Here is a 15,169-nt window from a genome sequence, read left to right as displayed (position 1 = left end):
ATTTTATGGTTATCTAATTCTAATTATAATACAGCGACTTGCTACTTTGTCTTCATAGTTATATATTTAATTATGTGATACACAAATGTTTAACCGTAAACTTGTAAAATTATCCATTCTATATTATACTCTTTGTCTAATAATTACTAGAAAAACTTTTCCGAATAATTAATTATCATATTTTGATAAAATTTATTGCTGAATACAAAACACATATTTGCAACAATACTGAAATGCGTACATTTGTATATCTGTTAGGTTTCATCTATTGTATTTCATTAAAAAAAACATGATTATTACAGTATTGAAATACCGCTCATTCATTCTCTTTTATTGTGCGACAGAATGTTCAACAGGATTTATTAATTCATCTCAGCAAAATGTTTATATCTTTGTTTTTACTAATTATATTAATTATTAAATTACTTTTAAAATTATAATATTATTACTACAATTATGTTATTATATGATTATCAAAAGATTAAATGTAATTAAATGCTGAGAACGTTTAAATTTAATCAAAAACAAACGTTTTCGGCCCATTCCATGAGCCATCGTCAGGCTAACTACATTCGAATACAATTTCGAACAAGCAATTTCAAATTGAAATAAACTACAAAAGAACTCACGCGCTACGCTGGATAACGTAAACTAAAACTAATATAAACAACATAGAAAATAATAAAATAAAATATGTCAATGTTACATGTGTACATTGTAAAAATCTATAGTCTATAGTTCTCTAGGCAATCCTTTTGCCGTATCTAATGTATTCCTGTGACTTTTTTAATTAAAAACTTCCAAGCTGATGGTAAAATCGCCGCATCCTTGTAATTTAAGCATTTTTTGGTTAAGCCGGACTTATAAATTTCACATTTTTCGGTTGTAGCCGCAAGTGTCGGCGAATGTATCGGTGTTAAGACCCTGGCTTCATCCCATTTCACCACGGACCCCTCAGTCTGCGCCATTTTTGCTAACGTTGTTGTGCATTTACCCTTCGCCATTAATGTGGTAAAGGAGCTGCAAGGGTTGGCCTTAATGGATAATGAGGTTGGGTCAGTAATGGACTTTGAGAGCATGTATCCATCGATCAAACCATCCTCATGTTTTGATGCGCTAATGGAAGTGTTATATAGCTTACATCCAACGGCTGTAGAATACCGTAAGGACCTTGAGATGATGGCAAATCTGGTATGTGTTCAATCGTTTTTCGTTTTCGAGGGTAAAGTCTATAAACAGCTGAAAGGTGTCCCGATGGGCAGCCCAATGTCTGGTTTGCTGTGCGAGTTAGTTGTAAGAAAAATGGAGCGCATCGCACTTAACAACTTCAAGGAGGACATAATCATGTATAAAAGGTACGTGGACGATGTGCTGGTTATATGGAGGAACCACGCAAGAATACAACAATTCTTAAGTGCCATGAATTCCAACGATCATGGCCTAAAGCTGAACTTGGAGCAAGTTAGTAGCGAAGAATTACATTTTTTGGACATTAGTATTGCATTTAGGAACGGGTCAATAGATACGAAGGTGTATATCAAACCTACACACGACCCGCTGTATATACCGTCAACATCGAATGATCCTATTACTTATAAGCTCTCAGCGTTTAGAGCTTTAATTAGAAGAGCGTTTCAGTATTGCTCTAACATACTCGATACGATGCGAGAGCTGGATAGAATCAGGCAAGTGGCTAAGGTGTTGGGATTTGGTCCAAGAACTGTTGAACGTTTGATTGCCGCTTACAGGAATCCTAAAGTAAACAAGAAAAAACGGGATCTGACAAACGGTATCACGAAATTCACGTATAATAAACGTCTATCATCGGTCATGGAAGGTATTGCGGGCCGCATGAACAGCACTATTGTATACAAAAGAGCTCCCTCGATATATAGGCTACTAAGGAACGACAAAGATGCAATTAGACCGAGTGAACAACCAGGTGTGTACTCGATACCGTACAGCAACGACCAGTTAAAGATTGATAAAGAATACATCGGGGTCACGACGAGAAGCCTAAGTAAAAGGATTAAGGAACACAGATATGACGTGGCGAAGGGTAAATGCACAACAACGTTAGCAAAAATGGCGCAGACTGAGGGGTCCGTGGTGAAATGGGATGAAGCCAGGATCTTAACACCGATACATTCGCCGACACTTGCGGCTACAACCGAAAAATGTGAAATTTATAAGTCCGGCTTAACCAAAAAATGCTTAAATTACAAGGATGCGGCGATTTTACCATCAGCTTGGAAGTTTTTAATTAAAAAAGTCACAGGAATACATTAGATACGGCAAAAGGATTGCCTAGAGAACTATAGACTATAGATTTTTACAATGTACACATGTAACATTGACATATTTTATTTTATTATTTTCTATGTTGTTTATATTAGTTTTAGTTTACGTTATCCAGCGTAGCGCGTGAGTTCTTTTGTAGTTTATTTCAATTTGAAATTGCTTGTTCGAAATTGTATTCGAATGTAGTTAGCCTGACGATGGCTCATGGAGTGGGCCGAAAACGTTTGTTTTTGATTAAATTTAAACGTTCTCAGCATCAAGGTGTTTTTTGTCTTATGATTTAATAAAGTCTGAGTGAAGTTAGACGAATATTATTACTACAATTATGTTATTATATGATTATCAAAAGATTAAATGTAATTAAATTCGTAAATAACATGCATACTAAACCACTTCGTGTAATGCCGCATTTTATTTTTAAATACATTTGAAACACATTTGCAACAGTAATTAATTACAGAAATAACCTTTTCGTCAGAGAAAGTGTCACTGACAATTACAGAATTCAATGTTCGTTGTTCTTCCTTCTTTAATAACGTCAAAAAATAAGAGTACAATTCTGAGACAGTAAGAAATATCGAAAGGTTACAACTAATTATCAAAAAACAATATAAAACATATATCTATTTTCTCATAATACATTGCAATTGAATTTGGAACGAATTGATACCTTATAATAATATGTACAGTGTGATTTCTATTATTAACATCAAAATACAGAAACAAACCGATTAACTGCCCGCAAATACAGTTTAACGGATTTAATACAATGACGGATGAACAGCAGAACTTTCAGCACACATAAAGTAAAAATTTACATATTATTTTCAAAGTAGGGATTATCGCAGTAAATACATTGTATGTAAATGTTTCGTATTCTTTCAAAATGTTCAATTAAATTATGTGTTCACGTCTGCTATAACTATATCAACGAGACTACGAAATAATTTCGCATTTTTTTCCTGCAAGAAAATAATTCGTATGTTATTCGCTGTAAATAAAGTTATGACGAATATGAAAGTACTCTTACCAGTCCCCTTGAAACGGTTTCTATGCCATTTTCTTTGTGTAACTCTTCGTAAACGTGAAGAAATATTTTCCTGTCGAAAATTTCCCACGGCATGACAGCATTTAAACAAAATGGAAATCCACACGCAGTTACTATATACATCAAATTGTATATTCCACGTTCCAGTAAATTGCACAATCGAAGTGTCGTAGAGGAAAATGTTACCTGTATAATTTTAGTTGAATTATAATAGAATTTAATTACTTATAATATTTATAAAGTTCAAATCATATTTAAAAAATTAAATTAAAATCATAATATGTAATTATAATATCTCCTTACATTCATTTCATTTAATAATCTTCTGTTTTCCTTTAACGGATGAAGAGCTTGACAGATAAATGCCAACAGTTCTTCTTTTTTCAACTTCACTCCATTTTTCAGCATGTAGTTTAAAATACAACATAGACAGACATGAGAAGGATTGAGTTTCTGAAGCGTTTCTAAAGGAATCTGTATTTCTAAACAATAAAGAAACAATTTCCAACGAGTCGTCTCTAATTCTTTATTGTTACTTAAGAGTTCATCAAGAGGAGGAATGCATCCTGCAAAATGTCAAAACGATTAGAATTAAGTAGATCAATTTTAAATACAACCAAAAAGTCCTACCGTCAAATCTTTCTTCGTGAATGGTTACTTCATCTGGTTCGTCATAATTAGGTTGATCGTACATGCACCATTCATTTACTATGACATTATCATTTCCAAATATCACGCGATACATTTTTTGCCTCATCGGTCTGTATAAAAGAGCGGTACGTGGGAATCTGCCATCCATGCTATCTTCTAAATTGCTTTTATCTACAAAGATATGTCCTTTTAGAATATCATAAAATCCTGATGGAACTTCGCTTCTCTTCCATTTTTCTTCTATTGTTTTCAATATTTGTGATTGATAAGAATCATCTTCATCTGTATTGTTTTCAGAACAAATCTGATAAGAAGACAGTCCTTTATGCAATGATTCTTCTTCGATACCTGTAACTCTTGAAATTTCAAGTAATTCATCAAATGATCCAGACCAGTTGTTTCGCCTAATTAGTTCTATAACTATCTTAACTTGTTCTGATGGAGATATAGAAGCATAATTTATTGCTTCATAGAAAGAAAGCAACATTTCTTTCGGTATTGATTCATTTCCTAGTAAACAGCTAAGAAGTTTTAATTGAGAGAGGTTTAAGCTTGTTTCCCTGATTAAATCAGATGAATTTAACATATCTGTTGACAGGTAATTGAAATCCATCTTATAAAATGTGAAATAAGGTTTCGTATCGAATAGTAAATATTCCAAATTCATAGAAATTATTCCTAAACAATTATCTTGCTTTGCAGCAATGTCAGCAATTTTTGGATATATATTTTCTATTATATTATACACCTGACATTTGCATTCGTATTTGAAAATAAAGCGAAAATATGTAAGATCATAATTAAGCGTTTTAATATTAGATGTCACATTTGCATCTATAGATTCGTAAATTTTACAGGCGATATTGTAATCAATTTCTACCCAATTTTTCCATTTTTTTGCATCAAAACAACCAAATTTGCCTCTGAAGTAGAAGTTCGGTTCGATTCCTCTTTCTCGTAATCTTCTAACGAATATTTTGCATCTTCTTACAACCATGTTCCAATTCCATCCATAATTTGAGTATTTGTTATTGAATTGATATAATATATGTATATTTGAACAGTCGATAATTATTGTAGGCGTTTCCTGATGTTTATCTCGAAATTCTTCTGCCAGTGTTTGTAAGGAGACTTTAGTAGAAAGCTTTTTATCTTTGATAAACGTATACAGACTTTTTATTACCATTTTACTCAAATTTTTAAGCAATCTGAAAAAATAATACGAAATTATTGAATTATTTGGAGTAACACCAATTATAGTTTTATGTATATGCAAATACATAATAGACACGATCTTATCTAATATGGATATAAAATTATAAGATGAATTTGATCATTAATTACTCGCGACTAATTAAAAGAACTTTATCGTTTATTTCTTTTTTTAATCTTACAGCCTGTAACATATTTGAAAAACGTGGATACAATACTGTATATATATATATATATATATATATATATATATATACTTACAAATACATACATATATACATATACATACAGTATTGTATTTATGATTGTATTGCATCCATGATGATTAAAGTATATCTGTATATATATAATCGAAATGAGTTGATGATAATAATAATAATAATAAATTCACAAACAATGAAAAACTCTTCTACAGACAAATCAGTACCAAAACAAACACTGATACACAGCACAGTGGCACACAGTGGCACAGAAGAAGAACTCACAACTTATTTGTCTTCTCTATGGTCCAGTGCTGTAATGCACAATACTGATGCAGGCTGGATCGAGGAGGAGAACAGAAACTTGCACAACATACCAACTATGCCCTATGCTGAAATAAACGTACACGACATCCGCTACACTGTTATCAGAACACACAACTGGAAGACACCTGGTGTATACAACTTTCACAATTTTTGGTTCAAAAAATTTTCACCTAGCACCTATCTACTACTAGTTAAACACCTAACACACATCATCATCAATCCACAAGACATGCCAAAATTTTTTACTCAAGGCATCACTTACATGAAACCTAAAAACAACAATACCGTCGACCCCACACAATACAGACCAATTACATGTCTTCCAACACTCTACAAATTCTTGATATCCTGCATTGCAAACAAAATATACAAACATGTTGAAGAACACGACATTCTTACGGAACAACAAAAAGGTTGCCGTAGAAACCACAGGGGATGCAAAGAACAGTTACTCATAGATTCAGTCATTCTACGGCAAGCACACAGACAACACAGAAACATACACATGGCATATATAGACTACAGAAAAGCATTCGACAGTGTTCCACACAGTTGGCTGCTACATATTCTACACATGTACAAAATACATCCATCACTCATTGCATTCTTTCAAAACACTATGCAGCACTGGAGAACAACACTACATCTCAGGGTTAGTAACACTTCCATACAAACAAACCAAATTTTTATTAGGCGAGGAATATTTCAAGGAGATTCCTTGAGTCCTCTCTGGTTCTGCTTAGCCCTGAACCCATTATCCAACATGTTAAACAACACGCAATATGGTTACAATATCAGACACGAAAAAACAACACAGTTTACACTGTCACATCTCATGTACATGGACGACATAAAACTTTATGCATCTACACAAAAACAACTTCATCAACTCCTACAAATCACACGTTCATACACCAAGAACATACAAATGGAGTTTGACCTAGACAAAAGCAAAACACTTCACATAGAAAAAGGAATTTTGAGGAAAGAAGATTTTGCACTTGGAAATGGAGACGCTATTGAATCCATGGAAGAGGGCGAGTTCTACAAGTATTTAGGATTCCAACAGGCCGAACTAACAGAACATGCAGAAATAAAGCAAAGATTAATTAAAGAATACCAAAGTAGGTTAAATACTATTCTTAGAACAGAGTTAAATGCAAAACACACAGTTACAGCAATAAACACATATGTCATCCCAGTACTCACATATTCTTTTGGAGTTATACATTCGACTCACACAGATCTTGAGCAACTCCAAAGGAAAACAAGAACAACACTCACTAAGCATAAACAATATCATCCTAAATCCGCCATAGAAAGACTAACCCTTCCACGTAAAGATGGCGGACGTGGCCTGATTGACATAGTTAACCTTCACTACAAACAAATATAGTCACTGCGAGAGTTTTTCTACAAAACGCAAGAAACACAACAGTTACATAAAGCAGTAACTTTAGCAGGCTCGAAAAACACACCATTAAATTTACACTCACAACATATGGACACGACACGTAAAAAGCATAGACACCATTAAGCAATCGTGGGCTCAAAAGGCACTCCATGGCAAGCATCCTTACGACCTGACCCAGGATATTGTTGACAAAACTACGTCAAACAGCTGGTTAGCTCGGGGATGTCTATTTAGGGAAACAGAAGAATTCATGATTGCCATATAGGATCAGGTCATAAATACTAAAAATTACAGAAAACATATACTCAAAGATACAATACTAATAAATGACACATGCAGAAAATGCCACATCATGCCAGAAACTATACAACACATCACTTCTGGTTGCAAGCTCTTAATACAGACAAATAATTTACACAGACATAATAAAGTAGCAAATATAATACACCAAGAACTTACAAAGAAACACAAATTATTAGACATTCACGAACCATACTACAAGTACAGTACATTCCACAGACGGTATTGGAAAACAACACGCACGAAATGTATTATGACAGAGCCATAATCACAGATAAAACAATTTACCACAACAGACCAGACATCACAGTCATTGACAGACACAATAAAATCATATACATTATAGACATATGCATTCCAAACACTCACAATATACAAAACACATTCACTGAAAAAATTAGCAACTATACAGAACTAGCCCAGGAAATAAGGCATCTGTGGAGGATGGATAGGGTGCTAATTGTACCTGTTGTTCTTTCCTCTACAAGTGTGATACCACACACACTACACAAAAGCCTGAGAACATAACAATTGAATAGAAATACATACATCACACTACAGAAGGCCACAATGTTAAATATATGCCATATTGTTAGGAAATTCCTGAATACTGACACTGATACACTTAATTTTAGTTTTTTTTTGGTTGCTATGCCATGACTCTGGTCCGGCATAGTACACAGCCACCGGTCTCAACCGAGTATAACCCACAAAACCCAACATAATAATAATCAGCGTAGAGCCCAACGGTTAGGAGTTGAAAGTTGAAATTTGGTACACAGTTAGGGTACGTCACGAGAACGCATACTAAGAAGGGATTTTCGAATTTCCTACCCACGGGGGAGAGGGACAGGATTAAGGCTTAACACTTCCATAAACAATGATAGTGTTACATAACAATGGGAGTATCAACAATGAAAGTGTTATGTAAAAACAATGGAATTGTTAAGAGAAAGCGACATGCAAGACGCAAATGCAGTTTTTTCGTTTTGGCGAAAATTCGAACATATTTTTAGACCCATCTAAAAATTCTCTAGTCTGGAAACAGGGGCACCCAATTCTTGCATTCTGTGAAAACGGGTAAAGGTGAATAAAACGTAATAATCTGCTCTGCTACTGTTACTTTTGCCCGAGCAACGCCGGGCCTACTTGCTAGTGTATATATATATATATTAATGTTAGCCATTGTGCAGCATTTTTAAATTACTGATGGCTCTCGAACATGAGCTGAGTCACACTTGTTACGTACATTACCATATAGAGATTTTGATGAAAGAATCAAGATAAGATCACTGTATTTTTTCAGTTAAATAAAAATATGTTGTAATCAACAAATCATATTACATCAAGGTGCAAACACTACAAGAATTCTTCGAGTAACAACAATTAACATGTAATGATGTCACGACACTAAAACTGCATTATTATGCATTGTCATTACACTTCATGTATCACTCTCTGAGCATGTTCACTTGGCCCTTCCTAACATATATCTTAAAAAGACTTATTTAAATAAGTTAAATCATATGTTTTCATGCTTTTTAGGGTATAAACGTTAAATTTAGAAATCAGTATGAAAAGCAAAATTTGAAATCATTTCGTTACACTATTTATAATAAATTATTTATTATAACAATTATGAAGTCAGAATTTTGTAATGAGAACTTATTATTTAAATATTTACAGACAAATTCGCCCAGGTAGGGATCACCATCCATTAGTTTGTGTTTCAGACGATACATTCTCGGCGACCGATCTTTCTTTTTAGTCTACGAGCCGTCGAAAAAAGCTAAAAAGTCCTTTTTAAAACACAAAAAAGTTTTCAATCTATATATATAAAAACGAATGTATATATGACTGTCTGTTTGTCCTTCATGCATTACTATACCATTCATCCGATTGCCATGAAACTTTGGGAAGTTGTTTAATACATTCCCGCGAAGGTTTCTGGCATATGTGAAGACCGCCATTTCCCCCTTTCAAAAATATATTTATATATGGATTAAGGCTTTTATGTCCAACAGATGGCGCTAACTTCCGACGACCTAAGTTTGCTTTTCTGTGAGGCATTATGTTTTTCTGTGAGAATGGACTAAAGCAGATCATTTTCTATCTATCTATATAAATAAAATATAACGTTCGTTTGTTCCTACCGATTCCTTTGAATTTTTGACACCACGTTGCATTCGAATACGCACGTGTTTTTATATAATATACATGTCGAAATTCCCCCCACTGGAAGGAGAGATAGACAGGATTATGGATTACCGTGAAGAACTTGGCTTCTATTATACTATTTTAAATGCGGTTTTTTGCGTTTTTAATTGCGTTTTAATAGGCTATGTATACAAAATATACACTAAAAAGAAATTTTTCGATATTCCCAGCGGGAAAAAAGACAGGATTAAGGCTTACTGTGAAGAACTCGGCTTCTATTTGTACTATTTTGCATGCGGTTTTTTGCGTTTTTAATTGCGTTTTAATAAACCATGTCAACAGAATATACACTAAAAAGGGATTTTTCGATATTCCCCAGCGGGGAAAGGGACAGGATTAAGGCTTACTGTGAAGAACTCGGCTTCTATTTGTACTATTTTGCATGCGGTTTTTTGCGTTTTTAATTGCGTTTTAATAAACCATGTCAACAGAATATACACTAAAAAGGGATTTTTCGATATTCCCCAGCGGGGAAAGGGACAGGATTAAGGCTTACTGTGAAGAACTCGGCTTCTATTTGTACTATTTTGCATGCGGTTTTTTGCGTTTTTAATTGCGTTTTAATAAACCATGTCAACAGAATATACACTAAAAAGGGATTTTTCGATATTCCCCAGCGGGGAAAGGGACAGGATTAAGGCTTACTGTGAAGAACTCGGCTTCTATTTGTACTATTTTGCATGCGGTTTTTTGCGTTTTTAATTGCGTTTTAATAAACCATGTCAACAGAATATACACTAAAAAGGGATTTTTCGATATTCCCCAGCGGGGAAAGGGACAGGATTAAGGCTTACTGTGAAGAACTCGGCTTCTATTTGTACTATTTTGCATGCGGTTTTTTGCGTTTTTAATTTCGTTTTAATAAACCATGTCAACAGAATATAAACTAAAAAGGGATTTTTAGATATTCCCCAGCGGAAAGAGGGACAGGATTAAGGCTTACTGTGAAGAACTCGGCTTCTATTTATACTATTTTGCATGCGGTTTTTTGCGTTTTTAATTGCGTTTTAATAAACCATGTCAACAGAATATACACTAAAAAGGGATTTTTCGATATTCCCCAGCGGGGAAAGGGACAGGATTAAGGCTTACTGTGAAGAACTCGGCTTCTATTTGTACTATTTTGCATGCGGTTTTTTGCGTTTTTAATTGCGTTTTAATAAACCATGTCAACAGAATATACACTAAAAAGGGATTTTTCGATATTCCCCAGCGGGGAAAGGGACAGGATTAAGGCTTACTGTGAAGAACTTGGCTTCTATTATACTATTTTAAATGCGGTTTTTTGCGTTTTTAATTGCGTTTTAATAGGCTATGTATACAAAATATACACTAAAAAGAAATTTTTCGATATTCCCAGCGGGAAAAAAGACAGGATTAAGGCTTACTGTGAAGAACTCGGCTTCTATTTGTACTATTTTGCATGCGGTTTTTTGCGTTTTTAATTGCGTTTTAATAAACCATGTCAACAGAATATACACTAAAAAGGGATTTTTCGATATTCCCCAGCGGGGAAAGGGACAGGATTAAGGCTTACTGTGAAGAACTCGGCTTCTATTTGTACTATTTTGCATGCGGTTTTTTGCGTTTTTAATTGCGTTTTAATAAACCATGTCAACAGAATATACACTAAAAAGGGATTTTTCGATATTCCCCAGCGGGGAAAGGGACAGGATTAAGGCTTACTGTGAAGAACTCGGCTTCTATTTGTACTATTTTGCATGCGGTTTTTTGCGTTTTTAATTGCGTTTTAATAAACCATGTCAACAGAATATACACTAAAAAGAAATTTTTCGATATTCCCCAGCGGAAAGAGGGACAGGATTAAGGCTTACTGTGAAGAACTCGGCTTCTATTTGTACTATTTTGCATGCGGTTTTTTGCGTTTTTAATTGCGTTTTAATAAACCATGTCAACAGAATATACACTAAAAAGGGATTTTTCGATATTCCCCAGCGGGGAAAGGGACAGGATTAAGGCTTACTGTGAAGAACTCGGCTTCTATTTGTACTATTTTGCATGCGGTTTTTTGCGTTTTTAATTGCGTTTTAATAAAACCATGTCAACAGAATATACACTAAAAAGGGATTTTTCGATATTCCCCAGCGGGGAAAGGGACAGGATTAAGGCTTACTGTGAAGAACTCGGCTTCTATTTGTACTATTTTGCATGCGGTTTTTTGCGTTTTTAATTGCGTTTTAATAAACCATGTCAACAGAATATACACTAAAAAGGGATTTTTCGATATTCCCCAGCGGGGAAAGGGACAGGATTAAGGCTTACTGTGAAGAACTCGGCTTCTATTTGTACTATTTTGCATGCGGTTTTTTGCGTTTTTAATTGCGTTTTAATAGGCTATTTCAACAGAATATACACTAAAAAGGTATTTTACGATATTTCCCAGCGAAGAAAGGGACAGGATTAAGGCTTACTGTGAAGAACTCGGCTTTTATTTATACTATCTTGCATGCGGTTTTTTGCGTTTTTAATTGCGTTTTAATAGGTTACGTCAAGAGAATGTACACTAAGAACGGATTTTTTGAAATTCCCCTCACGGAGGAAGTGTTATACATTTATAATAGAGACATTTTGAGCCACAACAACGCGTGGCCGGGTCAGCTGGTTAAAAATAAAATATTTTCTAAAATCGGCACTGGTGATGTACCTTCATAAGCCCTCCATCTTGCCTTTTCGGGGTGTTTCGTCTTTTTGTTTACAGAGAGGAGAGCGCTGGAAAATTTACCTGGGCGAATTTGTCTGTAAATATTTAAACTTAAAAATAACCATCAGACGAAATAATAACAAATTATAAATGTAAAATATCGTCGCCAGGGGACCTTTTTAATTCGAATTTTCCAGCGCTCTCCTCTCTGTGGACAAAAGGACGAAATACCCCGAAAAGGCAAGATGGAGGAACTAGGACAGTCGTACATCACCAGTTCCGATTTTAGAAAATATTATATTTTTAATTGAAAACTTTTTGTGTTTTAAAAAAGGACTTTTTAGCTTTTTTCGACGGCTCGTAGCCTAAAAAGAAAGATCGGTCGCCGAGAATGTATCGTCTGGAACACAAACTAATGGATGGTGATCCCTACCTGGGCGAATTTGTCTGTAAATATTTAAACTTAAAAATAACCATAGGACGAAAAAATAGAAAAAGAACTTATTATCTTAGCCAATACTGATACATTTTGTAATCAATAATTCATTATCTGATGATACACGTTAATTGTGTTAATTTCTAATATTAAGTAATATGTTTACTTAAAATTTATAATTATTTAAATTTAATTAAAATATTATTATATTTATTAAATTAATATTTTAATAATAATAAGTTTACTTTAGTTATTAAAATTTCAACAGGTAAGCATATAAGCATTTACTTGAAAATTTATTTTTATCGTTTACACATTTCGGGATAAGTTTTGAAAAATACAGTTTGCTTGCGTTCACACTACTAAATACCTCTCTAGACAGCAGGGACAGATACAGAAGTGGGCAAGTCATTCTAGGGCCCTCGGATCTGCCCAAGGAGTCAGATTGCTAGGGACAGCAAAATTGAGCAAAGAAAATAAAAATAATGAGACATTTTAATCGATTATTTTACTTTTTGAAAATAATTAAGTTATTGAATGTGTGAGGTTGGAGCCCTCGGATCTTTCAACAAAAATTTTACTAGTCTAATTTTTTATATTTAAAACGAACGACAAATAACTATTGGCCAGGGTGGCATAATTCCTCGGTTTTTCTCTGCTAGACAGCATTGAATTGCGATACTGTAATTAACTAAGATTATTCGGTAATTTACAAAGATGATGCAAAATTATAAATAGATTTGTAAAACCTTGTGAGTGGTTATTCCACCACGATGATCAACGTTGCACAAGAGTATTTTATTAAATAACAATAATGCTTATTATTTTTTGTTGTTTGATATATTATTTCATGCAATTACCCTATTCAAGTTATTGCACACATTACACACATACCATATTTACTCGCATATAACACGACCTCGTATATAGGACGAGGTGTGACTATAAAGATCGAAATAAAGAAAATTAGATTTATAAATACAATTCTAGTTTTATTTCGTTTAATCACAAATAAAATGGCAAATGCACGTAAATGCACACATTGTCCCGCAAAAATTACTGGCATTTTAAACTTTACGGAAAAATCTTATAAAATCGACAATAGAATGTCTTCACGTAAAGTTGGACAATCAGCAACCTTTTTGCCAATTCTTAACAGTAGAATTCACTCTTCGTCAATTACACTCATTCGGAATTTCTCCGAATTCTGATTTTCGAATAATCATCTGTTTTCACGTAGGAATGAATTAAATCTTATGTCGGATCCCGTGTATTTTTGGAATTCAATTCAAAAGCTTTGCTTTTCCAATTGCTATTCATCTTTACTCCAATACACAAGAACGATTGAAACGATCCAGATAAAATGCTTTTGTTTTTAAACACCAGAGGATGAGCATCTGGTAAAAAAATTCGAGTACGTTCACAAAAATTATTGCAAAAACAAAAAGAATCCTTCGCTCGCGACCTGGGCTTATGAAGCAGTGAAAAATGAATAATATCCTCCTCGTCTTATATGCGAGTAAATACGGAAACTAATTTGGGTTACATTTACAGATCATTCGTTAAGCATAAAAACATCGAATTTGATTATACTGTACATTATAAAGTACTTACCTTTCGCTTAATAATTCTGAAAGAAATAGTTTAATTCACTTGTCATTACTTTATATCTTCATACAAAACAAAACCGAAACAAACTATCAATAAAGATAGCAATATCTCGGTTCAATAATTGATTTTAAGTAATTGTGAGATAACTGACTGATACCTTCGTGAAAAACAAAACCGAAACAAACTTAGTTTAATATTTGATTTTAAGTAATTGCACAACAAAATTGTAAAACAATTTGTAATTGTAAAACAAAAAAAATTACAATTGTATTATTTATAAAGTTAATTGTAGTTGTAAATTTTAATAACAAAAAACAAAAAATAAAAATGCTTGATAGGTTCATTATTATGGCATATGCATGCATTTCTTGAATACTGTAAACATTCAAGTGATGCTCACAGTGGCAAAATGAACAACACCATTGAACATTCGTAGCTCATCATGAACAACTGAAAGGTTGTTTATAATGAGCTACGAATGAAGTAATTTTTGGAAAATATAATTCACTCTCAGATAAGGTATCATCAAAAAACGCTTAATGTTCGAAGCTTAATAACGAAGAGGTATTTTCACATTTTGGAATGCTGTGTGTTGGAGTATAAAGCAAGAGATTTTTTTCATAATGTTGCAGAGTTTGGTGAATTTTGGTTAAATTATGGAAAAGTTATCTGCGTTTAAAGAAATTTTCTTTTAAACTTGAATAACTCGGATTTATGGTCTTTATTTCTTTATTACACAAGTTGATTATTTAATTTTAATTTTTTTATAATGTTTACTTATCATTAATTA

At 33.5% G+C, this 15,169-nt stretch overlaps 2 protein-coding genes across 2 annotated transcripts; one reads left to right on the top strand and one right to left on the bottom strand.

The window, feature by feature from the left end:
* Window positions 1–1,062: 1,062 nt before the first annotated feature.
* LOC136981303 (uncharacterized) lies at window positions 1,063–2,289 on the top strand. Its single transcript, XM_067277602.1, has one exon. The coding sequence runs from the start codon at window positions 1,063–1,065 to the stop codon at window positions 2,287–2,289; it is 1,227 nt and encodes a 408-aa protein (XP_067133703.1).
* Window positions 2,290–3,150: 861 nt separating this feature from the next.
* On the bottom strand, window positions 3,151–14,451 carry LOC136981291 (constitutive coactivator of peroxisome proliferator-activated receptor gamma-like). The gene is made up of 5 exons (XM_067277593.1): window positions 14,383–14,451; window positions 3,980–5,208; window positions 3,653–3,915; window positions 3,332–3,535; window positions 3,151–3,263 (listed from the first exon to the last, which is right to left on the bottom strand). The coding sequence occupies exons 2-5, from the start codon at window positions 5,184–5,186 to the stop codon at window positions 3,201–3,203; spliced, it is 1,737 nt and encodes a 578-aa protein (XP_067133694.1). The 5' UTR covers window positions 5,187–5,208; window positions 14,383–14,451; the 3' UTR covers window positions 3,151–3,200.
* Window positions 14,452–15,169: the final 718 nt, after the last annotated feature.

The sequence above is a fragment of the Centruroides vittatus genome, unplaced genomic scaffold (genome assembly GCF_030686945.1).
Source record: "Centruroides vittatus isolate TY-2023 unplaced genomic scaffold, ASM3068694v2 contig_750, whole genome shotgun sequence".
NCBI classification, from domain to species: Eukaryota; Metazoa; Arthropoda; class Arachnida; order Scorpiones; family Buthidae; genus Centruroides; species Centruroides vittatus.
Note: the sequence above shows the minus strand (reverse complement) of the source record. Positions and strands in the feature narration are given on the sequence as shown.